Consider the following 27178-nt stretch of genomic DNA (forward strand, 5'->3'; position numbering starts at 1 on the left):
ACTGAAGATGGAGCTAAACTATAATGCAGGTTTATTGACAGAAAGTACATGAGCAACTCTCTCCATTCCATGCACCAATTAAACTTTTAAATTGGTCATAATTCACTTCCAATCTGAAAATATAATATCCACTTCATAGAGTCACAATAACCTTGTGTAACCCATGTATCCCATGTGATGAGGGGGTGAAAAAGAATTGTGTTTTGTGCCATATACTCATATGAGGTTATAAACAGAACTATCTTTTTGATGTATAGTTAAAATTTCTTTTGGGTGATTGTAATTTTCATCCAAAAATGGTACCTCCTACAGAAAATAACCATTTTATATAAGATTTTTTTTGTTATATATGATGGTGGGCCTAATAAGGCTTACACTCCCGTAGATAGTACAACCAGGATAAAATCAGCTTTTCGCTAGTAGTACAGAATAGCTGACAATCATTTGCCTTACTTATATATCGTTGAGTTAAAAAAATCGAAACAAGATGTCTGCGCCCATGGGAGATAGTAAAAACTTTTTTGCTATAAAAAAGGTTAATGATTACTTAATAAAAGGAAATAAAGTAGTTGACGATACAGTTTTACATAGTCTGTTTGATAGTATCAAACGAAATTGTAAGTGTGTGTATGGTTGTAGATGTTGTAGCGTTTGTCCTTGTTGTCATATATTTTCGCGAATGATAGTTTTATAAGTTGACCAACAGCTTTATCAGTTTATTTATATTATAGCAATATTTCAATAGCTAGACTGTTTCTTTTGTAAAATTCATAATATATAAGCAAGCAAAAGCCTAACGGAAAGTCAGATAAACAAGATTTAAGCTAGGGTAAACTCATACATGCCATAATTTTTGGACAGCTTTCCGGGACACTTTTCACCGCGGCAATAATGGATGTGTAGGCAGTTGTGGAAAGGGGGGATGGGGGGGGGGGTGGGTGTCAATCGTATAACGTTAACATGAAATTAGGCAAAGCCTATGAACGTGGAAGTCGTTAAAAAATTCCTTTCATTCTTTCTGTTTTAAAATTGTCATTCGGTATTACATGCACCGCTTCCGTTTTCACTCGGAACACTCAACGTTTATTATTTATCCGAAAAGTTGAGATTTGTTCCGTTATAGAATTCTATATATTTTTTAATTGTTTTTTATTTGATTTTCTTTTAAATATACACGTGTAGTCTATAGCCGGCCAAGCCAAAGACCAGACCCGCTTCGCGGGCCCGGTCTTTGACTTCCCCGTATTGAATTAGGACGACTTTCTCCTGAATTTTAATGATAAACAGTTAACTTACTACTAAAAATACTAGTTTTAGAAGTAGTCTTTTAGGTCGACATATTACGGGGAAGTCAAAGTCCAGGCCCGCGAAGCTTTGGCTTGCCCGGCTATAGACTACACATGTATATTTAAAAGAAAATCAAATAAAAAAACAATTAAAAAATATATAGAATTCTATACCTATCAATGAAATTTTCAGTGTTAGTTCTAGTTAGGCGCCGCCATTTACAATGTAACTCAATGATAAAAGGCGGTATATTCCGATAACGGAACAAATCTCAACTTTTTGGATTAATAATAATCGTCGAGTGTTCCGAGTGAAAACAGAAGCGGGTATATATAATACCGAATGACACCTTTAAAATGGAAACAATGAAAGGATTTTTTACCAACTTCCCCGTTCATAGGCTTTGCCTAATTTCATATTAATCATTTTATAGTATTTCTTTATTTCATTTATTATTCCCTCAAAGCAAGTAAGTTGTAAGTTATAAACCCGGTGAATGGGCGCAGCCATGTTGTTCACCTGTTATATCTTAAAGTCGTGATAATTACTACATGTCACGTAATGCAATTCTTCCAGTCATAAAAACAAACACAGCAAGGTGATTTATTTGACACCTTTAATTTTTTATTTGATAGATATATTTACATTGTTTGTAATAATTAGACTTTCGGCAAGTTAGCGATTGATCTTAAAATTAATGATTTTCGGGGATTAACAATAATTGTTAAGGGCCGTAAACCATTAATTAACCCGACCATTAAACGCTGCCGAATTCAACAGAGAACGTTAATTGCCGATGCATGAAGAAAGCTATTGCCGAGGGGAATCGACAGTCGATAATTGAGGGGCTGTATATTGTAAACTTGTAAGTGTCAACGTTCCTGTGTATTATGTGTACCAGGTCAGAATATGTTTTACGATCGAGAGGTGAAATGTGCGAGATTTGATTTAAGAAAATTTATGAAAATTTTGCAAAATATCCTGATTTTTTTTCCGGGATCAAATTGATGCCCGGGACATCTCCGGGACAGACATCCGATTTCCGGGACAATCCCAGGCATCCGGGACTTTATGGCATGTATGGTAAACTGATTATTGCAAGGGCAATTTCCTGGATTAGACCCCTATATATTTTTCAGTAGTAAAACTTGTATATAATACACTAAAGAAAACGGAATGAACCTAATATATACTCCTGGTTTAGACCCCGGGGTCTAATCCAGGATATAGTCAGTGCAAGACTGCTAGTCATAATAATCAGAATCGATTGTTAAGCAGTATGATGTAGATGTAGACTTGCAGTGCCGCTGCAACCATTACTTTGAGGTTAACCATTGTTGTGTAATATGATATACTCTCTAGTCACGTGGGTTTAACTCAGTGTAGATTTGTATCTCTGATAACAGTTTGATAGAATGCTTTTACATGTAAACATATGCTCTAGTACTTAGAATAAAACTTATATATATTTAACAGTGTTATGGTTATAACTGACCATCGGTCATTCAGACAATAGTACAACCAGTAGGGTAACAATTTCCTGTAAGTATTGCTTAAACATTTTGCCAGATGAATACAATCAAGCTCACAATGTACGGTTCTCCAAGGCTTGAGTTTTAAACATGTAATTATAGTGTTTAGCTTCCATACATGCCATAATTTCCAGACTGATTTCCGGACACTTTAAAAAATGTTTTATATAAAATTAACATAGCAGCATGTAACCTAGTAAAATGATATTTACAACTTGCAAATATTGTGATACTTTGAATTAGCATTCAGCATACCTGTTTTTATACATTGACAATGCCGCATCTGACATAAGAAAAAATGTTAAAAAAGCGGCTTGTAAAGTTTTTGAAGCCAGAACCATCACTGAAGGAGTTAAATCACAAAACTCTTATGTTAAAAATAATGCACAAAATCGCCACACTTCCAAAATAATTGCAAGTATGCAAACAATTTGAAGAACTTGTAAAATTATTTCCATACAATTATTTCCTTACAAATTTTATGTATAAAACAAAATCGCAACTAACCTTAAATCAGAATTTGTTGACAAGATTTAATTTCACAGCACCCTTCTTAGTTCTAAATAAACTGATGCTGGAGACAAATGATTGACAGGTGCTAGAGATTGTTTGGTGCGCTAGAAGTGTCAATCATCAATAAAGGGCGGTCTTATCAAGACTTCAAAAGACCTTGCCGTTGTGTGTACGTGACAAACTGCTAGGTAAATGTAGGCAGAGTCATTTATGCAGACAGTTGTTGACACTTTGCCCTGCAAGCAGCAGGGTTACAATGTTTTAATTGACAGAGAAAGGTCACACATATTTATTAATCAGTGGATTAGTGTTAACAGTTCCTTTGTATTACTAAAATATTTTGGAAAATCTATCTGATATCAATGTCTTAGGATAATTAACATGCAAATATAATTGCATAATGTTTGAATTGTTCTTGCTGCAAATAAGTTCCATATTTTTATTTTTACCCTGAAAAAATCTTTTGCCTCTGGGACGGTTGGCTGATTTCACGACAATCCCGGACATTCGGGACGTTATGGCATGTATGTCAGCTTCTATCTTGTATTATGTGAAACATGTATGGCACACAAACCCTGTCTGGAAAGCTAGCTTGCCACTGAGAGTATGCCCTTATATATCACAGGTTTTCAACGCGTTGATTGATCACTACCCTTCCTCCTTACCTACTCTGCAACACTCCTACCTCTCCAAAACCATGTTAACTCCAGTAATCTCATTTGAAATATGTTTTAATATTTGATATTACATATGATTTAAGTGGATTGATGTTGCAAAAGTTTCCTATTATGCAACTATATTTAATTATCAGTTACACATGTATTTCAGGAAGTGGGTAGTCATCCAGGTTCAAATGGTAAACCAAAAGTTCTATGGGTAGCCTTTTTGGCAATAAGATAATACATCAAAATAAAGATGATGAAGTACCAGGTTATACACCCCCATATCATAAGTTTGTAGCATGGCTTGACAGGTCGAGTCCCAGCCAGGTCTCAACCCCATTCCCCTACTATTTTAACTGATTCCATCCATATATAGAGAATATGAATTTACACAATTTTGCCATTTTATGTACCAGTTATTTATTCTCAACAAAGTGTTAAAAACAGTTTAGCAGTGATTTTTCAACAATAATACAGATTTTGTAATGTTTGTTTAGTCTGCAGCATTGATGCAATAGAAGATGTGGGCCTTGGAAAGTTTGTCGAAGATGTTGCCAAGAATTGCACTGAGCTGGACAGCTGTGCTGTTGTGTTTGGACTAGAACTTGCAGGCTGGCTGGGTGGAAGTAATGTTTTCTATAGACATTTTAAAGGTAGCATACAACATGTTTTCTACACTGTTTGGGAGAAGTTAAAATCAGAATCACTGTGTGATATATCTGTATCAACAGCATTATATGACAGCCTGACTTTAATTGCACAACATGAAGATGGTTTATTGTGGATTGTTCATGACAAAAAGATGGAAGGTTGGTGAAAAGATATTTATGAAAACAGAATTTTTGTTTTGATATTGAAATGTTGATTTCTCCTTATATTACTTTGAAAGATTGATAAATAAAAAATTTAATTGAAAGAAATAAAATAAGATGAAAAATCCCAAACAATTTATACATATTAGAACGCTTCACATGATAGTTTTTAATCAAGAGACAGATAAGAAAGTTTTATATAATGTATTAAATTTGACGGAAGGCCTTCCAAGGCTTAGATACTGGTAATTTTGTCAAAGAATGTGTCATAAAACTAACACTCCAGATTATGGTATGATAAACATGTTTTTTGTTAATTTATGAAAGAAGATAATTATGGGTCTTAGTTAGTATAGCTTTTTAGCTCACCTGTCACAAAGTGACAGGGTGAGCTTTTGTGATCGCTTTTTGTCCGACGTCCGTCCGTCCGTCGTCCGTCCGTAAACTTTTACTTTAAATGACATCTCCTCATAAACCACTAAGCCAATTTCATCCAAACTTCACAGGAATGTTCCTTTGGTGGTCACCTTTAAAAATTGTTCAAAGCATTTAATTCCATGCAGAACTCTGGTTGCCATGGCAACCGAAAGAAAAAACTTTAAATATCTTCTTTAAAAAAACCATAAGAGCTAGAGCTTAGATATTTGGCATGAAACATCTTCTAGTGAGTGTCTACCAAGTTTGTTCAAATAAAAGCCCTGGGGTCAAAATTGGCCCCGCCCCGGGGGGTCATTGATTTTCCCTATATGCATATAGTAAAAACTTAAAAAATCTTCTTTTAAAGAACGCAAAGAGCTAGAGCTAAGATATTTAGCATGAAATATGTTCTAATGGGTGTTTACCAAGTTTGTTCAAATAAAAGCCCTGGGGTCAAAATTGGCCCCGCCTGGGGGGGGGTCATTGATTTTCCCTATATACATATAGTAAAAACTTAAAAAATCTTCTTTTACAGAACTCAAAGAGCTATGGCTAAGATATTGAGCATCAAACATGTTCTAATAGGTGTCTACCAAGTTTGTTCAAATAAAAGCCCTGGGGTCAAAATTGGCACCACCCCGGGGGTCATTGATTTTCCTTATATGTGTATAGCAAAAACTTAAAAAATCTTCTTTGAAAAAACCCAAATAGCTAGAGTTAAGATATTAAGCATGAAACATCTTTTAGTGAGTGTCTACAAAGATTGTTCAAATAAAAGACCTGGGGTCAAAATTGGACCCGCCCCGGGGGTCATTGATTTTCTTTATATGTGTAAAGCAAAAACTTAAAATCTTCTTTGAAAAAACCCAAATAGCTAGAGTTTAGATATTAAGCATGAAACATCTTCTAGTAAGTGTCTACAAAGTTTGTTCAAATAAAAGCCCTGGCCCGGCCCCAGGGGTGTCATTGTTTTTAACTATATGTGTATAGTAAAAACTTAAAAAAAATCTTCTTTTAAAAAGCTAGAGCTTAGATGTTTAGCATGAAACATCTTCTTATGGGTGTCTACCAAGTTTGTGCAAATAAAAGCCCTTTGGTTAAATTGGCCCTGCAACGTTGGGGGGGGGGGGGTTGGGAGGGCCTATATACAGGTGAGCGACCTCAGGGCCATCATGGCCCTCTTGTTTTGCCTTACATTTTGAATTTTGGATAATTTTGTTTTATATATATATATACATGTCATTTTATCATAAAATATATATTTTGAAGCTACATGTATATCAGTGCTTTTGAAAGAGCCTGTAGTATTGTAACATTTTATAATTTCAGACATTACCAGTTATGGTCTAAAATATATGACAAACTGTCCTAGTATATTTCTGGAGAAAGCTGTCGTCAAATATTTATCTTCAGTAATTATAGAATTGGAAGGAAAGAAAGAAGTGTCAATATCAGAAAAATGTCAGACATTTACTTCTAGAATATTAAGAGCAGCCACAGAAAACATCAGTGAGTTTTTTAAAAAAAAATAAAATCTTTTTTTCTATTAGAGATAACTCCTAAACATAATGTACAAACTACTTGACTAAACACTTCTTTTCATAATATATAAAAAACATCAGGGCTATTATATTATTATTATATTATAGGGCCAGCAAAATCTGATTTCGACTTAATGTACTTGTCATTTATATTTGAAGCATTTCTTTACTTGTTTGTTTGATATTTGAGCCATGTCACAACAAAACCAACATAATGCGTTTGCGGCCAACATGGATCCAGACCAGCCTGCGCATCCGCGCAGTCTGATCAGGATCCATGCTGTTCGCTTACAAACCCTAAACCCTATTACAAGTAGAGAAACTGATAGCGAACAGCATGGATCCTGATCAGACTGCGCGGATCAGGCTGGTCTGGATCCATGCTGGTAGCAAACGCATAATGTTGGTTTTGTCGTGACGCGGCTCATTTATTAAGTAAATTCTGGAAAACCACCTCTTGCCTGCACAGTCTGTGGGCAATCTCAATAATGCGGACAATATAATTTGTCACCTTTATAATTTATATTAATATGCATATATATAAATTTTGATACATGTATGAAATATAAATTTAATTGTCAAAGTTAGAAAGAATGGAATATAGATTGAATGTAGTCATGATAAAGAAACATTTCTTACAATTTTATGGATATTGTGTTTGACTCTCCCCTTTTCAGAGAAACATTTCAGTGAAAAAAGAGTGGGACCATTTGTACCCAGCTCTCTTCAGCTGTTGGAAACACTTTGTAGACACTCGGAGGGAACCAGCATATTTCTTCTGACCAATCATATTGAGTTTTACTACTTCCTCTTGGAAATGATTGGCTCATTGAATGCCAGAGATTGTGATGCAGTCATAAATATCTTAAGTGCTGTTTTGAAAATGAGGTGAGCTTCAGTTATTATGATTGGGATTTATGAAGATACTTTATTAGATATTGCTATTATATATATTTTTGCTGGGTTTTAAATGACTTGTGAACTGTTACAGTGATATTGGACTTTCCAACTGATATTGGACTTTCCAACTTTATTGATAAAAGGAGACCCTGTTGTCACAGTATAGAATAAAAAATTTCTAAGCAGCTGTTATAAATTGTTTGTCTTGCTCATATATGAAAAAAGTTAAATGCACTGGGATGAAGAACCAATATATTGTCTTCTGTTTTTATATCCCTTTTAGCGTGTAAGGAGAGGAGGTCTTATAGATTTGCGGCTGGCCTTGTCCGCCTGTCTGTTTTACTGTGTCAAATGACTGAGTAAACAGTGGACTTTGGGGACATATTTCTGGAATTTTATATTATTTTTAGTGCGGGTTAGAAAATCGGGTCATATTATAGGGTAATTTAGGTTAATAATTGCAAGGTCAATGTCACTAGAGATGATAAGATATCCAGATATTGTCCAGATATTGCCGAGAGCATATCTCCTATACGCATATCTATAATGCCCACATCTCTGACAAAAGCTTTTGTGATGGGCGTATTTTGCGACAATGTTACCCTTGTTTTATTTCATTCAATTGTCATTTAAGATGTAAGCAGTTAATTTAAGATGATTATTTTCAGATGTTGATCTAGTTTGTGATGAACCGATTATTATCTAAATATTTCACCATTCATATTATCTGACTTTTAAAGTGAGTCTGGTTCTCAGTTTAGGATATAGGCAGATATAAGTGCTGAAACTTGTTGCTTCATTGATTTTAACCAATATATATATTTTATCATTTAATTGAAGAACAGAAGTAAAAAAGTCTCCTTCCACAGAGGAGTTGATAACTTCCATTATCCAGAAAATTGAAAACAAACTTGCTGATCTGGCTTCGGAGGGGAACATTGTAACTGCACAAAAATTAGCAACTTGCTGGTAAGTGTATAGTTATTCTCTGGTTGTACATAGTTTATTTTATGGTTATTATCTCTACAGACATTCTTGTAGTATTGCAATAACAACATATACATGTACTTTAATATCTTTTGTACATAGACTTGTTTAAGTAACTTTATTGTTAATTAACCATTTGTCGTTAAGATGCAATATGAATAGTGCAGTTTCTTTTTGATGAGGCAATTTTAGCTCGACTATTCGAAGAATATGAGAGCTATTGTAGTCGCCCCGGCGTCGGTGTCAGCGTCCGCGTTGGTTAAAGTTTTTTGTAAAGTCAAATATCTCAATTATTGCTTGAGATATTCAATTGAAACTTACAATACTTATTTATAGTAACAAGGTACATCAGATTGACAAGTTGGATAACTCTGCCTACAATATTGACAGAATTATGCCCCTTTTTAACTTAGAAATTTTGGTTAAAGTTTTTTTTTAACGTCAAATATCTCAATTATTGCTTGAGATATTCAATTGAAATTTAAAATACTTTTTTATAGTAACAATGTTCATCAGTTTGCAAAATTGCATAACTCTGCCTGCAATATTTGCAGAACTATTTGCCCCTTTAATTTGAAACTTAGAAAATTTTGGTTAAAGGTTAAAGGTCTTCAAAGATATTTACTTGAAACTTTACACATGTACTTAGGGTCATAATTTGAGGGTCATAAATGTATGTCACTGACCAAGTTCCATAACTCTATCCTGCATTAAGGCTGATTCATATCCCCTTTTCTACTTAGTCTCTTGGTTAATGTTTACATGCAAGGTTTACATATCTCAATAACTATTTAATATATTTATTTAAAACTTCACATATGCATTTAGGGTCATAATTGTAGGTCTCTGACAAAGATCCATAATTCTATCTTGCATTTAGGCTGATTTTTCTCCCCTTTTTCAACTTAGAAATTCATGGTAAAGTTTTGCTTGTAAGCTGTTATCTCTATAATTACTGAAGGGTTTGTGCCTTTTTTGGGACAATTATATGCATTCATAATAATAAAGCAGTGATTTACTTGATAAAACATCTTAATAACAAGCCTTTGTACCTTTTCTGTCAATTTTATGTATTCATAGGTAATTAGTATTATTATACTCAATAAAACACCCTTGTGACATTACCTTCCGAATAGTCAAGCCAATACTGTATAATTAGACTGTCTCTAAGGCCTATAACATGAATTTATAAAAAAAAAATTAGCCCTTTTGTGAACTTAGAAAATTTAACATTATCAAAGCTCTAAATTTTACGTTATCAAGGCTCTTTTACTATCAAGCACTTAGAATAGTCGAGCGTGCTGTCCTACCGACAGCTCTTGTTTAAAGGTATAATACACCATATCCGTGTTTACCTTTAGTTTACAGACAGTACACAGTAAAAGGCTACAGGACAACTGTACAGCCTTTCTCACCCAACCTATCTTAAGGATATTGGGAGATACTGTTGAACAGCTGATATTTCCGGAGGATATACTTAAAGAATGTTTGTCTACAAGATGTAAATGTACAGATGCTGTTTGCAGGTCCTTGAATACAAATGTTGTAAGTAAACCACTTTTGTAGAATTTCATTTAATATTTTTTTTTTCAAGGTTTCAAACTTTCTGATTCTTTTACAGATACATAGATATGGCTGTGATTGTTTAGCTCATTAGTGAAGTTGACTTGTACCTTGCTAATTTCTGCCTTTGCTTATCATACTTCGGTCATGCTAAATTAATAACAAACAAAACTTTTAAAGTGACTTTACTAAGGAAATAAAATAGATACATATATAAATATTGAGTGCATTATTGTAAAATAATACACGGTTCTAGTTCAAATGCGCTGGAATATGACCACGAAGGTTGATAGTCATATATTAATTCTGGTTTAAATTCCAAATATTTAATTTTATGGTTTGAAATTTTGAACATTGAATGGAATTTTGGAAACTCAGGTTTATAAACTGATGATGTAAAATTTTACACTGTCTCCCAAATAAATCATGTTGTTGAGAAATACATTCCTTTGTATAATTCAGTGTTAGCCAAATACAGCAGATTATTAAAACCTGCTACAAAAAAAAGGTTGATAAAAATGTTAAGTTGTTGGCATACTATTGTTTTAAAGAAGGTTATTTGTGTTTCATATATACATGTGTGTACATTATACATACAAAATCTATCCAGCTAGCTTACGGAACCATGGTGGTTCTTCTCAGGTGACCGTTCGTGTCTGAAATAATGCATGGAAGGGCACCTGAGGTCTTGCTCCACCAGTAAAGCTGGAACATAGCGAGACCTTTACTGTGTCGATGTGATGTAAACCCCCCCCCCCCCCCAAAAAAAAAAAAACCCCATTAAAAATGAAGAAGAAGAACTTTTATTTGAAATAAAGCCCCAAGAAGGGCAATTGACAGAGCATCAATGAATATATAAGAAGTTGAGATGGCATGTGCATTAAATAATTATAAACCATGGGATACTGAATGTAAATATACATGTATGATAGTATGGTCAAATTATTAACCATTAGTAGTACATGTATTACTGGGGCGTCCGTGGCCGAGTGTCTAAGGTTGTTGACTTCAAACCACTTGCCCCTCACCGCTGTGGGTTCGAATCCCAACAGAACTTTGGATTTTTTCATGTGAGGAAGCTATCCAGCTAGCTTAGGGAACGTCAGTGTTTCTACTCAGGTGCCCGTTCGTGCCTGAAATAGTGCATGGAAGGGCACCTGAGGTTTCCTCCACCAGTAAAGCTGGAACGTTGCCGAATGACATATACTGTGTCTGTGTGACGTTAAACCCCAAAACAACAACAACATGTTTTACTAGTAGAACACACTGTTTAACATGTTGTATTTTAAAAAATAAGAGCAAAGAAAGCAACACCCCCTCCAAAAAAAAGAAGAAAAAAAAACGAAGAGAAAAACAACAACAACAACAGAAAGCAACAATAAGTAATGACAATGTACCAGTTATTGTATAGTAATATGTTAAACTATTGTAGATTGATAGCAGTCATGTTGTAGAGTTATTAAGAAGAACTATTGAATATTCTACATGTGGAGGGAAGACATACACAAAAGCAGCATCATTTTTATATAAGAACAGAAAAATACAAAGAAAATGTCTTGAGGTGATGAACCTAGATACACAAAGTGGTAAGTTCATTTATTTTAAAATTATATTGTTCTGATTTTGACCTTTAACCTTTTTATTTCTTGAATGTACTTGTAAGACTTCAATAAATAACCTTTAGCCTGCTGGCAGCAACAGATTATACCAATTTGACTAGTGCAGACAAGAACATCCATTCCATCTGATCACAACATGGTCTGCACTGTTTTCTTTTTAGTCAGTACATATTTTAATATGATGAATGATTTGTCCAAATTGAAAGACGGAAAACTTCAAAAAGTATTCTGTATTTAGCATAGTAAAGGTTAAAGCTGTCCTTTAACTAAGATATATCTGGATGGAAATTTGGAAGTTTGTCAGCCAATGATATAGTGCCTGGTCAGACTGAATTAGTGAATAGATGATTGTGTGTATGGACCTAGCTATATACTGGCGATAATGACTTAGCTGTAGAAGTACAGTGCCTTTCTTATCAGCTATCCAGACAGAAAAAAAAAGATAGTTGGAAATGATTTGTATTAATTGATAAATGCACAGAAAACTTTTATGAGAAGTATGTGTGCTTAGGTATTAAAATAAGTCATGTAGTAAAAATTAAATAACAGTGGATTGAACAGTTTTAGTTAATGTTAATATCTATACAAACCATACATTTAAACAATTTATTTCACCTATACAGGTAATGGGTGCAGCTTACTAAAGAAAGCTCAGATTGTTGTAGATCTCTTCAAGGAACCAGATAGTGAAACTGTGGTATATTATTTAATACTAACATTTTTGTTGTTTTATTTTCATTTTTAGTTTGACTATTTGAAGAATACTCACCCTTCTGTCTGCCTCACCGTTGCCATTAGCCTGGGATTCAGGCGTTGATATTTTTTTGCTCATTCATAACTTACGCGCTATTTCATACTCAATCGTCATAGATAACACAACATCTCTGGTTTTGATAGTATGTCGATTTGCCAAACAGAAGCACATAAAAAATCAACAGACTGGAACCCAGGCTACGTTGCCATCACACTTTGGTTATGTTTTTGCTTGCAAGTTGGTATCTCTAGAACTACTGAAGGAAAATGGCTTAAACCATACACTTATTTTAGAGCATCCTACACTTATTTGAGAGCAAAGTAGGAAGTCACTGTCCAAAGCCCATAACTTAACCATGAATTTTGACAGAGTTATAGCCCTTTTTGAACTTCTACATTATCCAGGCTCTTGTTTTACTGTCAATAAAAAAGTCAAACATGCTGACCCACTGACAGATTTTTACTCTATTAAATTTTGGACACTAGATCGTAATTACCATAAATGTTATCAGTGATATTAAATTACAAAATAGGCTGTGCTATCACAACTATAAGGGAAAATTAGAATATTTTGACCTCTTTTAGTCTTTTTTATCCTTGTGCATTATTGTGATTTGAAGGGCTGTTATTTGTGTAGAAAATTCTATATACGGGTACTTCCAATAAAGGAAAGATTGTGATTTTGTTTATATGCATCTATATGAAAGTATTTTATGACATCAAATTTAAGGTATCTTTCCCTTATTAAGGAAAATGATCAAACAATTCCCAGCAGGTGCTTGTATATGTTGTGTATATGTTTCATTTTGTATCTACGTTGATTTTGTTTGGTTTATTATTACTGTTTGATATTCTTTTATGGAAATACTCATGAAAGGTATGTCACAACTGAATGTTGTTTTAGTTGATTTAATTAAATTGACTTGTGTTATTTCTATTACAGATTTATTCATTATGTTCACAACTGCTGTGTGCATGGTTACCAACACTGGTTTTAGATGTTAACTCTATATCCCTCACTACAAGTTTGGCTGAAACCATACAGTTCCATCTTAGTGCATTACAGTGGGAGCTAAGGGATACAACTCTCGAATTACTTGGGAACATAATACAACAACATACAGGTATTGTAACTGATTTGTTGGTTTGTACTGAAAATTTGCAAGGATATTTCTGAAGTTTTGTGAAGTGAAAATTTAATGTCTTTAGCCCTTTCACTGCTGGATTTGTGTAAAATGTTTGTCAATTTTAAGGAATTTCAATATTGAAGTACACAACTTGAGCTACCAGCAGTATAATGTATTGAGCCAGACTGCATGGATGTGTGGGCTAATCACGTGCAATTCCAGGAGGTTAAGGGACAGATTTCTGCAATTTGCAACACCAGTTTTTTTCTCATTTATTATTTATTTCAGTACTGTCTGCCCGTTTTTAAAATAAATTTTTTCAAATTGCTTTTCCGGGCAGGTTTTCTTTTAAAAGATCTTTTTTCTAAATAAATCAAAACTTAAAGATTTTTAATGTTAAAAAAACTGGCCCGGATTTAGTTTGGAAAAATGAGGAAAAATTACCTATTATTCGAAAGAAAAGGTTTCCCGGAAAAATTTTTTAAAAATGCTAGATATTTTTCCCCAGCAACTGAATTTTATTCAAAGGGAAACTTTTTCACAGGCCTTTAAATATCATAATTGTAGGTCAGCAAAGGGCCAAGAACTTTAGCAGGGCCTTTTAACGAAAATTTCATGTTTTGGGCCCCTTAAAGAGCCTAAGGGGGGCGTTGGCCTTTGTGGTTAAGGTGTCTGCCTCTCAACCCAGAGATCATGGGTTCGAGCCCTACTCGGGTCATGACCATGTTTCTTCATATGACACCTGGGTCCAAGGTTATAAAAAAATTCCTTAAGCTCAGGTATCTGATTGGTCAAAAAATGCCACAGAATGTACACTGACCGATGAAAATCATGAGATTTGAGACAGAACTCAGAAAAAAGTTTTATAACCTTGAGGCCAGTACTGGTTGGTTCCAGGAAACGGACTCGAAAGTGTTTAATATAAGCTGTAAGAACTTGTTTTGCAATTGAGCTTAAATAGATATGTTTAAACCAAACTAATGAGCCTAGAAAATTTTAACTGTGTCAAAGATTTCAAATGCAATCTTCCCAATTTAGAATTTCTACATTATCAAGCACTGAAAATAGTAGAGTGTGCTGCCTTACTGGCAGAGCTGTTGTTCTGCAGTCTATATATCTGTGCTATAAATCTTTAGCCTGCTTGCAGCGAATGTATTTACTCATTGTACCAGTGCAGTCAATAGTCGTGGTTTAAACTGTTTGCTATTCAGTACATTTTTCAAAATTTTCCCTAAAGTTTTGAATGGTATTGTCCAAACTGAAAGGAAAAAGGCCCCTTTTAAAAAGTAAATACACGGTTGGGTTTCCAATTTTTAAATGAAGTCAGAATTTAAAATAAAAACCAAATTTAAAATATAATTTAATGTTAAAAACTTTTAGTTTTTATCAACAATTTAAAGGGATTTTGGGTTTTTTTTGTATTTTAAAAACCCGAATTTAAGGGCCCGTGGAAAAGTTTTTCATAGACTTTATTTTTTACAAAATGGGAGGGGTTTTTAAGATGGGGGAGTTATGTTTGAGCTTCAGCTTTTTCTACCTTATAAACCCCGTGCCCCAAATTTACAAAATTTTTCATAGCACTCTTCCTACTGGGCCTTTGTTTTCTTTACAAAGGGAAATTAAAAATTTTTTATAATAACATTTTAAAATATTAAGACATTTCTGACATGGTTAAACAACATTGTAAATTGTTCTAGAAATTTTCAGTATTTTTTGCTTGATGATTGATCATCTAATGTATGCTGTATCTAGGGTTGCAACAATAAACTTTAGGGTCAGTCCTGTATTGGGATATATTGTGATACAGTTAACCTGTATTGCAATATGTATTGTTATATACTGTATACAGGTGTATAGTTATACCATTAACTGTATCTTAAGGAAAGTAAATGAGCGGCGTCATGACAAAACCAACATAGTGCGTCTTTGCGACCAGCAATGGATCCAGACCAGGAATATATTGCCTGTTCTCTTATCATTTTCTTTCTCTACTTTGTTATAAGGGGTCTGTAAAAAGAACAGTAATGGATCCCTGATCGCGCAGAGGCTGGGTCTGGATCCATGCTTTGGTTAGCCAAAACGCATTATGTTGGTTTTGTAGCTCATTAATGTCTTTTGGATTAATATTCTAGATTCTTAATTGAGAAACTAAACATAAATGAAAAGATATGACAAGAAGTTTGTTTTCATTTGAGTTACAAATGGCATGCAGGTATAAAAGTTGAATGTTGGTTTTGTTGTGACATGGCTCAATTATACTAATTGGATCCTCTGGGCCATCAAAAGTTGTTATTATAGGAGGAGCTGATAAGCCTAAAAAAGGCTTTATTGCTCAGAAGACACGGAAGGTAAAGTTAGAGGCATGGTCTTTGTGATGAATGATTTTCATTAACTGTTGATTTAATTTACATGTTTTAATTTTCAGAAAATTTAGAAACTTATTTGCTATCCACTGTGCCATCCATTGTGTGACTAGACAAATCTTAGCATTAGAATGTTGTTTTTGACAAAAGAAAATTCTATCATTATCCTCTTTGTCTATTTTTTTTTCAGAACGCCATTATTGAGATTATATCAAACATAGTTGAAAATGACACAGAAGCATTTGCCAGGAGGTCAGCTGTCATATTTTTGTTGAACATCTTAAAGGCCAAGGTCATTACTGACACAGAAGTCGGTCTAGATGCTATAACAGATCATTTTGTGGCTACAGTTATTACAGCAACTAGAGATTTTGATTGGGAAGTGAAACTAAATGCCTTAAACTGTATTGCACTTCTTCTACAGCACGAGATATCAGAGTGTTGTGACAGTGAAAATAAAACATCAGAATGCCAGCAGGTGCCACAGATTACCATGATTGGACGTAATCTAAATGAAATGCCAGATCATCTGCAAAAACTGTACAAATCTTACATTAGATATAATATGAAATTGAACAAAAGCAAGTTCAATTGTAGACCAGTTGTTAAGGAGTTGATTACAGCATTAATTAGTGCATTAGATGATTATGATGAAAAAGTTAGTGAAAAGGCTTTAAAAATCTGCGCCAAGACACAAAAATATATTAACAAACTCATAGTAAAATGCCAACGTGAAAAAGCAGAACACGTAAATAATTGTGAGCCAACTATTAAGAAAAGAAAATTGACTGATATTGATGAAAAAGTTACTACAGGTACTAATACTTTTTCTGAGTTAAATGTACATATTCCAATTGACCTATATAAAGTACCAGAATGTGATGAAAATTCAGAACACTTGAATGAAGCATGCTGTAGTGAAAGTGATGAAAATGAAACCAGAGTTGATACTGAAGCGGTAGCCTCACATGGAAATCTGAAAATGATTTTAGATTTAGATCTGTCATTGTATGAATCTAGAGTTGAACAGGTACTAGATGAAGCCTCAAAACTTGTCAGCCTTGTTGAGGATATTGTTACAGCTAATGATAATAATGATGATGAGGAAAATGCAGTTGATTGTTATTAAGAGAAGTATGCGTAGTAAAAGTGGAAGGAAATGTAGATGTCAATAGGAAGTTGAATGATTTTCATGAGGACATTTCCGGGAGTTTTCGTATAGACAGAATATAGGCGGAATTAAAACAGTTCAATACTTTAAGAATTACTTAAAACTTGGAATGATGGTAGAATATCATAAAAGAAACATTTTAAGCCAAAAAATTACTTAGGGATCACAGTTCAGGTTTTTCCAGGCTGTTTAGCATATACCAGGGAATGTAGTATATACGGAATTTGTACCATGGGTTCCGACGATGAAGAAAGTCCGGAAGATTTATCTGTAGGAAAAAATGATAAACATTTTAAGCGTGTTGGTGGAAAGTATCCATAATAAACATTTAAAAACTGAAGATATGCTATTTGTATAAGGATATGGTGAATGGAAACAGAATTGAATATTATGTATTATCCTAAGAAATCAGAAAGATAGATAAAAAGAAATAAAAAAGAATTTCAGTGTTACATGAAATAATTATTTTTACCTTTGGGTATTTTGAAAACTGTTTAAAAAAACAATTGAATTATTCATTATGTTAATATTTTCATTTGGGACTGATAATAAAACGGTATAACAAAATAACATTGAACGAATGTTATATTATTTGATGACCGACCATTTTCAATTACCCTAAGAATGTTTAAATATTTTAAGGGACATTCAAAGTTTGTCTTTTCTACGCATAGATTTGAACTTAATTATTGCCCTTTTTGAACTACGTGGCTTAAGTTTTGCATGCAATATCAATTTTTAAAACTAATTATGATATTTACTTGAAACCTATATCTTGTCTTCTTCATCATTATTGACCTTTTATGCAAATGAAATATAATTTCCGAAGACTCATAACTATGTCCTGTATTTTTCTACTGACTAGATTTGTTTACTATTAAGCACTGAGAGTAGATGAGCATGCTATCCTACTGACAGCTCTTGTTTTTCAAGGGTATATTACCCTGGTTAAAGGACGCCGGTTCTCTCAAGATGCCTGGTCTAGCTTAAATTTTATCACTTCCGGGTAGGGGTGGTTCTCTTGGTAATGTACAACAGTGAAATCATCTTGCCACCATACTTTGTTGTTGGAAAAAAAAATTAATAATAAAAAAGTATGAAAGAAAACGAAATGTATTTTTCAGATTATTCCCTCTTCCCGTTTTCAAAATGATTCCAAAACGAAAAGCGTTGCAACGTTTTCACTCGAATCCTGATATAAATCGCACCAAAAATATCGATTTTCAATTTTTATTAGAATATTTCCTTACTTTTATATGTAGATTTTTTATTTGAAGTGATTCATTTGGTCTATGTAAGATTTTCAAATTTTATGATTTTAGTTTTTTTTTTACCTCAGTGAAGCTCCTTTAAAGGGATACTCAGGCAAAATAATGACAAAAATATAAAAATTATCTTCTGTACTCAACTCACCCTAAAATGACATTTCTTAAAGTCCCAGCATGAATTTCTGTATAAATTCTAAATATTTTGGGTTTGAAGCTTGAAAATAACTATATATGTTGAACGAAATTTAGACGCCAACAGAATCACCGAATAGTTAAAAAACAAGTCATGTGATTTGAACAAACCCTGGAAGTTACAATAACAGGTGTTGTGGATACTGTATGATTGAAATAAGTCTAAGTAATTGATTTGACATGTTCTTTAACGTTTCCAGAGTACACAGTGACAACTATTGTGAAATCTTTGTGCTCTAACCTGACCCACGCGGGTCAAGTTAGGAAAACACCATTTTATTCTTTATATGGAGAAAAGTTTTGTTCCTTTGACTGTTTAGTGTATTTATTTTGAGGACATTTACATCATAATGAATGAAAAATTCAAAACTAAGAAATGAAAATTTTGCCTGTGTCTCCCTTTAACGTTAGAAAATTTAATAAAACGGAACTGCTAAATAAATGACCGATTTTAAAAAGTAGCGATGCGTTCCGTATATATAACGATATATTTATCAATTTGCTATCTCTCTAATCCAGGTTGTACTACGGTTAAGCAATCTGTTCTTAAGAAATGTGAATATATGGTATCAAAATAAACAATTGTATTTACTTATAGCTTAATAACGGTGGAATGAAAGCAATTTTGAGCATGGTAGCCTAGTACTAGAGCAATGACGAAACAAATTACTCGTATTCAGTATTCAATATAAGTCTTCAAGATTTATGATATTATTCTTCTAAAATTTTGTTATTTTTTGTGTTTCAAGTGTAAAACAATAGTGCATTCATGAAACTTGTCTGACTGTTCACTATTAAACGGCCGGATAGCCCACTCAGCAGATCCGCGGGACGGTATCACTAAGGTCCTGGATTCTAGTCCCGGTCACGCTGCACATTTTCTCACCCTGCATTGATATACGTTTAAACTTTATATAAGCAGCGTATATATGCGGGCATTGTTAATCAAACTTAGTAATACCGACATTTTAACTGGTTAATTATCGACTTTTCGCTTGGCGGGGTCACGGGACACGTTAATAAGCGGGGACGCGGGCGAAGTTTAATAAATAAAACTTCGCCGCGCGGCCCCGCTAATTAGCGTGTTTTCATCCCGCGACCCTGCCGTTTTATTTCTTAAATCTCGTTCCGCGTCCCCGCGGGACGAAGTTTTATTTATTCAACTTCGCCCGCGCCCTCTCCGCGCCTCCGCCATTTTAACTTGTTAATTCTCGACTTATCGCTTGGCGGGGTCGCGGGGCGAAAACACGAATGGCACAAATCAGCCACCATATTGGTTGGATAATTTATTCAGTTTTCCTGAACTAAACGAATCAACTCGCGTTCAACGATATATCAAAAGAAGAAGGCATACTGTATTTTAGTCTTTGCATAAAACACCCCAGTTAGTTATAAAATGCATAGTGCAAAAACACTCGGACCAATATGCTTAAATATGTGGAACATTTCACCAACCATATTGAGTTGTGTTTATTATAGATATTGCAATATTAAGATATTACGTAATGTTTTCATATAGGCCACATTTGTAAGGGACTTAGGCCAAATGCAACCAAATATTAAGGTTATTGTACGCAGTATCACATGAATCAAAGTGTCTTATGGTGTAAAAATGCGCTATGTACTCTCTTACATACATGTATATTTATATGCACAATTTTTGTTCCATTTATTGCAATCACTTTTATTGTCATCAGCTGTTTGGATATATGGTCGTGATACTTAGTCATAGGTTCCAGAACTAGTATTTAATTCACCATATGCATACAATGTATATCCATTTTTTACATTTACAGTTGTTGATGAAATATTTCGAAAAATAGAGATATAAACAAATAAGATTTTAAGGTCAAGATTATACTTGTATACGTGCATGTGTATGAAAATTATCATATATATACGACGGTGTTTGCCTTGTAATAAACTCATTTCCTTGATACGGAAGCATAAAAACGTCATTTTGCTTGGGTGCTTGACAAAAACTACTACTATCTGTTTTTGAGAAATAACTGTGATCATTTTGAACTCTATGGAACTTTAAGTTCGCCCACTTAGCTTAAACATCTAAATCAGAGGCCACTGGTTCAATCCTCATACGAGGCGAAATTTCTCCTCGACAATTGATCTCGGACCTTCAGTCTCATGGCCATTCTTCTCTCAGATCATGTTGGATTAGTAATCGTCCAGTTTCAGAGAAACTTGAAATTTGAGAGAAATGGTAATTACTGATTATTATCAAGGACGGCCGCTAAGATGGATCGCCGAAATATGACCTAATATGTGTTATAAATGGTGTAAAATACAAAAAAAAAAAACCAAACTAACTTAACAAAACTGCTGCAACCTGTTATCTAGTTATACAAGTATATGTATGTTTATGAGTATTATGAGTATGCATTATTTTGAGATTATTTCTTCAACACGGAAGCTTAAGTTATCACCAATTTGATAACTTATAACACTAAATAGCTATAATCAGCTTGATAATTTATAGAAGGATTCATAATTATTCCTTTTTTCTTTTCTGGTTTACTGGTAAATAATTGTGAAACCCGCAATTATTTACGCGAAAACCACTATGACTTTCACGAAAGTTTTAATAAATTCATCGTTAAATGGTGACATATTTATGCCTCCATACTCTAACCTCCATTTCCTTAAACAGTCGGAATGCACGGCTTTTTATGTTACAGGACCAAAAACTAAGAACATTTTGTTTGGCCTCACCAGTAGCCTTGGTTGTTTAGAAATTTAAATGTAAAGTTTTCTTTTTATCTCTATCGTGTAATTAAAGAAACTGTTTAAAATAAAGTAATACATACATTTGTGGAATGAATAATTTGAAGGACGTTAGTGGGTCCTGAACATTTTTTGAAACAAAAGAAGAAAAAAAGAGGATGGATTCTACCGAGCGTCCAAAAGAGCAGACGACAGTGCAGAAAGTGGTTAAGACGATCCTGTTGGTAGTCGTCTGGTCATGTATTGTGAGTATATAAACAAATAATTTTTTGTGTTCATCACTTTGGTCGTCCGGTTAGCTCATTAGGTACAGCGTTGGACTATAAATCGGACGACCCCCGATGTTCGGGTTCGATTTTCGAACGGAACAGGTCACTTTCGTTGTTTTTGATCATGAAATCCTTACTACGGTCATTCGCTCTGTGTACCTCTGTTCTGGCATGTACAGAAGTTGCAGTTCATTGCGAAAGTGAAGGCAACTAGTGCTGGTAAACTGCTTCACAGCTTGCCTTAGAACGATACGGCGCTGAATTGTGCTCTGGTAAAACAATCTGGCTTATATTACTGCTGTGATCCAGAGTGAAAACTACTTAGTACTAATACCACCACCGTTTTCATCATTTATATTAATATACATGCCATTCTTACCACATAGATATTTTTCTTTCTATTCTGTTCTCTGAAGAAACTTTGCAGTCAAATATATAGTTAAAGTTATTTCAAACTTAGTACAACTTTGATTTTTTAACATAAATTATCATAATTATATTCATCACTGAGAAGTCAGTCCAAATTTGCCCCCGATACGTATAACAAACTGCATGTTTTGACCTAGAAAATCTGCAATATTTGCCCATATATCTTTGCTTATTTTTTCACTTTTCATTATAAAGTTTAAAATGGATGCCTTGAAATGCTTTGACTATATAACTATTTTAGTATACAGTAATATTTACCTGCGATAAACGACAAGCCACATGCATTCGTTCTAGCCGCACATTTCTTTAGATAAACTATACGGTCGCATTCATCAACTCTGACATACAAATTCATTTTGACTTAGAAGACATGAATTTATGATTGTGTATAACACAATTTTACTTATTTGTCTTTTTGCTCAGAGATTATAATTATTGCTTATTATTTCATTGATGGCATCGAGGCGTATTTATACTGTTATTTTTAAATTTTGATATTTTGAATATGATAAAATACGATGTACAAAAAGAAATGACATGTCTTTCCTGTTCTGTTCAAGATTACAAAAAATAATTGTAATTTAAAGTTGAAAATAGTGTATTGCAATTAGTGCTATTAAAAGCAGATAAAAGTATACATAAATGTGTCAAAATGTTAACAACATCAAACCATAGGTAATTTTCACAAATAAATCAAAATAATAAATGCATTTTGGTTCACTGATGAATATGGATTTTGGTAAGAGACAGATTTTTGGAGAGAACGGGCTGTCCCCCCAGAAATATTCAAGTAATTACATAACTAAATACGATTCGCTCATTGTTTCGCTATATGAATTCCATATCTTTTCTTTACGTAATGTTCTTTTATTTCCATGTTGTAGGGCATGTGTTTGGAAATCACTGGACCAACGCTTATCGACCTAAAGATTCGAATCAAAACCGACTACGAGTCTATTTCCACCGCTGTGTCTGGACGCAGTGCCGGTTTCTTTATAGGATCTGCCATAGGTGGCGTGCTCGTCGACAAGTTTGGTTTGTACTGTGACCTCATGGTAGCGGTCTGCCTTGATTTAATGGCAGTCTCAGCAGCTGCAATTCCATGGGTGCCTTCAACAGAACTGATATTCTTTGTAAGCTTGTGTGGAGGAACTTTCGAAGGCGTTATAAATATAGGTATTTTGATGTTATATATAGGTTCGACCGATATTCAAAACTTTCCTATTTAGGCAAATAAATTAAAAGAACTTTTAGAATACTTTGATATTGTGTAAAATGACAAAAATGTCTCAAATTTATTCACATTCCTTTTATATCTTTATAATTTTGTCATATGCTTCGTCTACTAGTCTTTCATCATTGCTTGACTTTAATTTTATGCACGTCTTTTATTTGTAGCTGGCCAGAAACTGATAATAAATATGTGGAAAGAAAACTCAGCTTCACCTCTTCATATTCTACATGGTGGTTTTGGCATTGGATCTTTTATAATTCCATTAATTGCAAATCCTTTCCTCGCAAAACTTGCACCAGACGACAATAATGCTACAGCAACCGGAAACGTATCATGTGATTCTCAGTGTGGGTTGAATTTCACGACAACGCCGGGATCAACAACAACAACAGAGAAGAGGTATTTGGCCGAGACTTCAAAAATCGAATACGGCTACGCTATTGCAGGTTTGATAGCAATCGTGGTGTCAGTTGTGTTTTACACGTATCACTTTTGCGGTTCAAAGCAACGGAAGCTTTTGAAAGAAGAACAGGACAACGCGACAAATCACGAAAAATCTGATACCAGGACTTTATCCTTTAGAGAAATGTTTAATCCTGCCACTTGTGCTGGTGGACGATTTCTGTATGGTATAGAAATATTTGTGCTAGTATTTCTGTTTTTCATGCAAGCCGTTGGTGGGGAAAGAGTTGGAGGTAAATTCATACGCGCATTTTCGATTGACTACCACCACTTCTCAACTGACGATGGTTCGTATATTAATACTGTATTTTGGATAGCATTTGCTTGCGGGAGGGTTTTAGGTTTCATTGTGGCAAAGTGGATTCCAATCAGAATTCTTATTTTGATAGAAACAGGTGGATGTCTTGCATCATCTATTGCTTTGGTATTCCTAGGAACTTCAGGACCACTAGCTTTATGGGTAATCATGCCAATACTAGCTGTCTTTATTGCCCCACTCTTCCCGTCAGGAATAGGTTGGGCAAATTTCCATATAGAAGTCACTGGAATCGCTATTACAGTATTTTTACTTGGCGGATCTCTGGGTGGAATTATTTATATGAAGTTGATAGGATTCTTGTACGATCATTATGGTCCGGAAACGTTTCTTTACACCTTACTGGGGTACGGCATCGCGGCATTTGTTCTTGCTGTTTTAATGGATGTAGTTGGAGCGCAACATGGCAGCAGGTTTAATAAAGATAATACAGATGACACAAAAGATATAGAAATGAAAAATGAATGGTTAACTGAGAAATTGGAAGAGGATAACAAAGGGTATGATGCATCTGAAAGTGTAAAAGATAACGAAAAAACAGACAATCCTCCTAGTTATGACTCATACCAGACGTTCAAAAGGGATAATGTAAAAGATAATGAATTTCATCCTACCAGTGAAAGACTGTAATGACTTTTGTCTCTTTGTACAACATAAATGTAGACAAACTATGTATAATTGAAAGCAATTTGCGTTAAGACAATTTTAATTATCAGTCGATGATTGAAATACAAAAAAGCGGCGCAATAATTTGATCTTCTTACCATAATTACATCTATTGCATTAACATACGGGATTCTTTTACTAACTGTATCAAAAATTCCTTTATTTATATTTCAAATGTTGGCCAGGCTTGTGCTTTATGATCTATTGTGCATGATAAACATGCTTTTAAAAGTCGTTCTTGAAAGAACCCGCCAAGTCGTTCTAAAAAGAACTTGTTTGTGTTTGTGAAGCGACATCATTCAGCTCCATTTCCTTTGATTTCCCGAATTAACTTTTGAATAAGCAATGTATATATGAAATAAAAAAAAAGTGTGTTAGTTCATTATTTGTGTGTTTTTGAATAAAAGATGATTCTGTTGTGAAAATTGAATTAAATTACCCGTAGATTTAGTAACAAGTGGGTCCTTCAGATGATGCTGACTTGAAAAAAAAAAACGAAATTAAGACATAGTTTTGCCATGCATTTTTAAAAGCATAATTGTAAATATAGACACTCGTAGAGAGCTTCAATATATGAAAAGTAGTATCACCGTGTAGCCTTCTATAAAAGAAAAATAAAGCATGCCTCTGAAATCAAAATTGTCCACCCTGAGGATCTTTACTTATATAGAAAAACACATTTAAATCGTTCTTTGTGCCTAGAGATGAAATATTTACTAGACTAGTATACCAAAATTATCATGCCCCTGGGATAGATTATGGTCAGCTTAGGTGTTACTTTGATAACTTAGACTTCAAAAGAAAATATATAAAAACCAAAGTCTCTTAAGAAACTATAAAGTTAAAATTTGGTATGTACGAGCAACACGTTGATGTCCTATAAAAACGGCCATGACGTCAAAATTTTCCATGCCGTAGGTATACATCTATATACAAAATGGCATTTTATTTTGTGTGTGAAATTGCAATGTCCAGAGCTAAGATATTTTGTATAAGGTAGGCTACTACGAAAAAGGTTATAGAAATCATGCCGCTAGCATAGATATACAAAGAATAAAACAACATATTTTAACATATTTAACAACAATGCCCAATGCTAAATGTACCTCTACAAAAGTTATGCCATAGGGACAAAAATTTTCCCTCGTTCAGCTACTAAAAAACAGAGCTAGCTTTTTTGTATACATCATCACCTTGTGGTCCTGTACAAACGCTGGAAAACTAATGTTCCTTTAGTCAAAATGATCCCTGTCCTGTGTTAAAATTACTATGTCTAGAGCTAATATTTAGCACGTAATATTTGTAAAACGGACTACCTCAAAAGTTATATAAAAATAATTAAAGGGTAAAAAAATACCCACCATTGGTTCATTTAGTTGATAAAGACTTATTTTAAAAACACTCTTTTTAAACTCTTGTACGCTCTTTGTCTTTTGTTTTGTAATGTCCTCTGTTTATTATCAACCAAACTTATTATTTGTTTGTGCCGTTATCTGTCTTGTCAATTGTTATGTTTAATGTGGAAAAAAAATTAAATAGCTGAACATAAATGATTATATATTTAATGATAACAAATAGCGGTGATAGCGGTATATTTAAACAATTAAGCAATATGTTCTTAAGAAATGTGACTATATTGAATCAAAATAAACAATGGTATTTACTTAAACCTTAATAACTGTGAAATGAAAACAATTTTGAGCATGGTATCCGCGTACTAAAGAAATGATGATAAATAAATTACCCGTACTCAGTATTCAAAATTATCGATATTATATTCTTCTAAAATTGTCATTTTTTTTTAAATTTCATTTGTTAAACTAAACGTTTTTATAAATCTGTTTGATGTAAAAAATATAAGTCCATTTTAATGCAATTAACTTTAAACCAACTCAAAGGTTGTTTTTTTCCCCCATCCGTAATGTCAAAAATATCTCAAAGGACTGGGGTTTTAAATACTCTAAGCAGTTGGTTTGCACTTCAATCGGAATGGGAAGAATTTTGAGAGCAAGTATAAAAAAGATATACACACTCACGTAAAATGTTTTTCATTCCTTTTGTATTTGTTTAATTATTTTTTCGAAATTACATTGTGGTTATATACCATTATTTTGATCGTTGCATTCTTCCTAATTTTTCTTTGTATGAGGTAGACGGACCAACACGCACAACAGCATATATTCATTATTCAAATATTTACCGGTAGAGGGGTAATAATCGCACCTTTGTCTTTACATCTATACGCTTTTGGCATAATATTGAAAGCAGCATGCCCACAGGTGTACCAAAATATTTTTCAAGAAAATTCAAACTTGAGAAAAGTGTACTTAAATTTTACGAAAAGCAAAAATATTTA

General features: G+C 33.7%; 2 protein-coding genes across 2 annotated transcripts; both read left to right on the forward strand.

Annotated features, from left to right (window-relative positions):
• The first annotated feature begins 477 nt into the window (after nucleotides 1-477).
• LOC132743736 (uncharacterized) lies at nucleotides 478-17205 on the forward strand. Its single transcript, XM_060732297.1, has 10 exons — nucleotides 478-617; nucleotides 4492-4803; nucleotides 6553-6732; nucleotides 7442-7652; nucleotides 8505-8633; nucleotides 10013-10196; nucleotides 11647-11800; nucleotides 12457-12530; nucleotides 13530-13730; nucleotides 16267-17205. The coding sequence occupies exons 1-10, from the start codon at nucleotides 488-490 to the stop codon at nucleotides 17203-17205; spliced, it is 2514 nt and encodes an 837-aa protein (XP_060588280.1). The 5' UTR covers nucleotides 478-487.
• Nucleotides 17206-21454: 4249 nt separating this feature from the next.
• LOC132743750 (sodium-dependent glucose transporter 1A-like) lies at nucleotides 21455-25194 on the forward strand. The gene is made up of 3 exons (XM_060732313.1): nucleotides 21455-21691; nucleotides 23029-23320; nucleotides 23543-25194. Exons 1-3 carry the CDS (start codon nucleotides 21605-21607, stop codon nucleotides 24784-24786), a joined length of 1623 nt encoding a protein of 540 aa, XP_060588296.1. The 5' UTR covers nucleotides 21455-21604; the 3' UTR covers nucleotides 24787-25194.
• Nucleotides 25195-27178: the final 1984 nt, after the last annotated feature.

This window comes from Ruditapes philippinarum, unplaced genomic scaffold (genome assembly GCF_026571515.1).
Source record: "Ruditapes philippinarum isolate M1 unplaced genomic scaffold, ASM2657151v2 ctg772_1_1_1_1, whole genome shotgun sequence".
Taxonomy (NCBI): Eukaryota; Metazoa; Mollusca; class Bivalvia; order Venerida; family Veneridae; genus Ruditapes; species Ruditapes philippinarum.

Excerpts from the sequence above, each read along its gene's own strand:
- LOC132743736 (XM_060732297.1), top strand. The coding sequence starts at position 488 with ATGTCTGCGCCCATGGGAGATAGTAAAAACTTTTTTGCTATAAAAAAG. Across the intron at positions 618-4,491 it reads TGATAGTATCAAACGAAATT|TCTGCAGCATTGATGCAATA; the intron begins GTAAGTGTGTGT and ends ATGTTTGTTTAG. Across the intron at positions 4,804-6,552 it reads TCATGACAAAAAGATGGAAG|ACATTACCAGTTATGGTCTA; the intron begins GTTGGTGAAAAG and ends TTATAATTTCAG.
- LOC132743750 (XM_060732313.1), top strand. The coding sequence starts at position 21,605 with ATGGATTCTACCGAGCGTCCAAAAGAGCAGACGACAGTGCAGAAAGTG. Across the intron at positions 21,692-23,028 it reads TAGTCGTCTGGTCATGTATT|GGCATGTGTTTGGAAATCAC; the intron begins GTGAGTATATAA and ends TCCATGTTGTAG. Across the intron at positions 23,321-23,542 it reads CGAAGGCGTTATAAATATAG|CTGGCCAGAAACTGATAATA; the intron begins GTATTTTGATGT and ends TTTTATTTGTAG.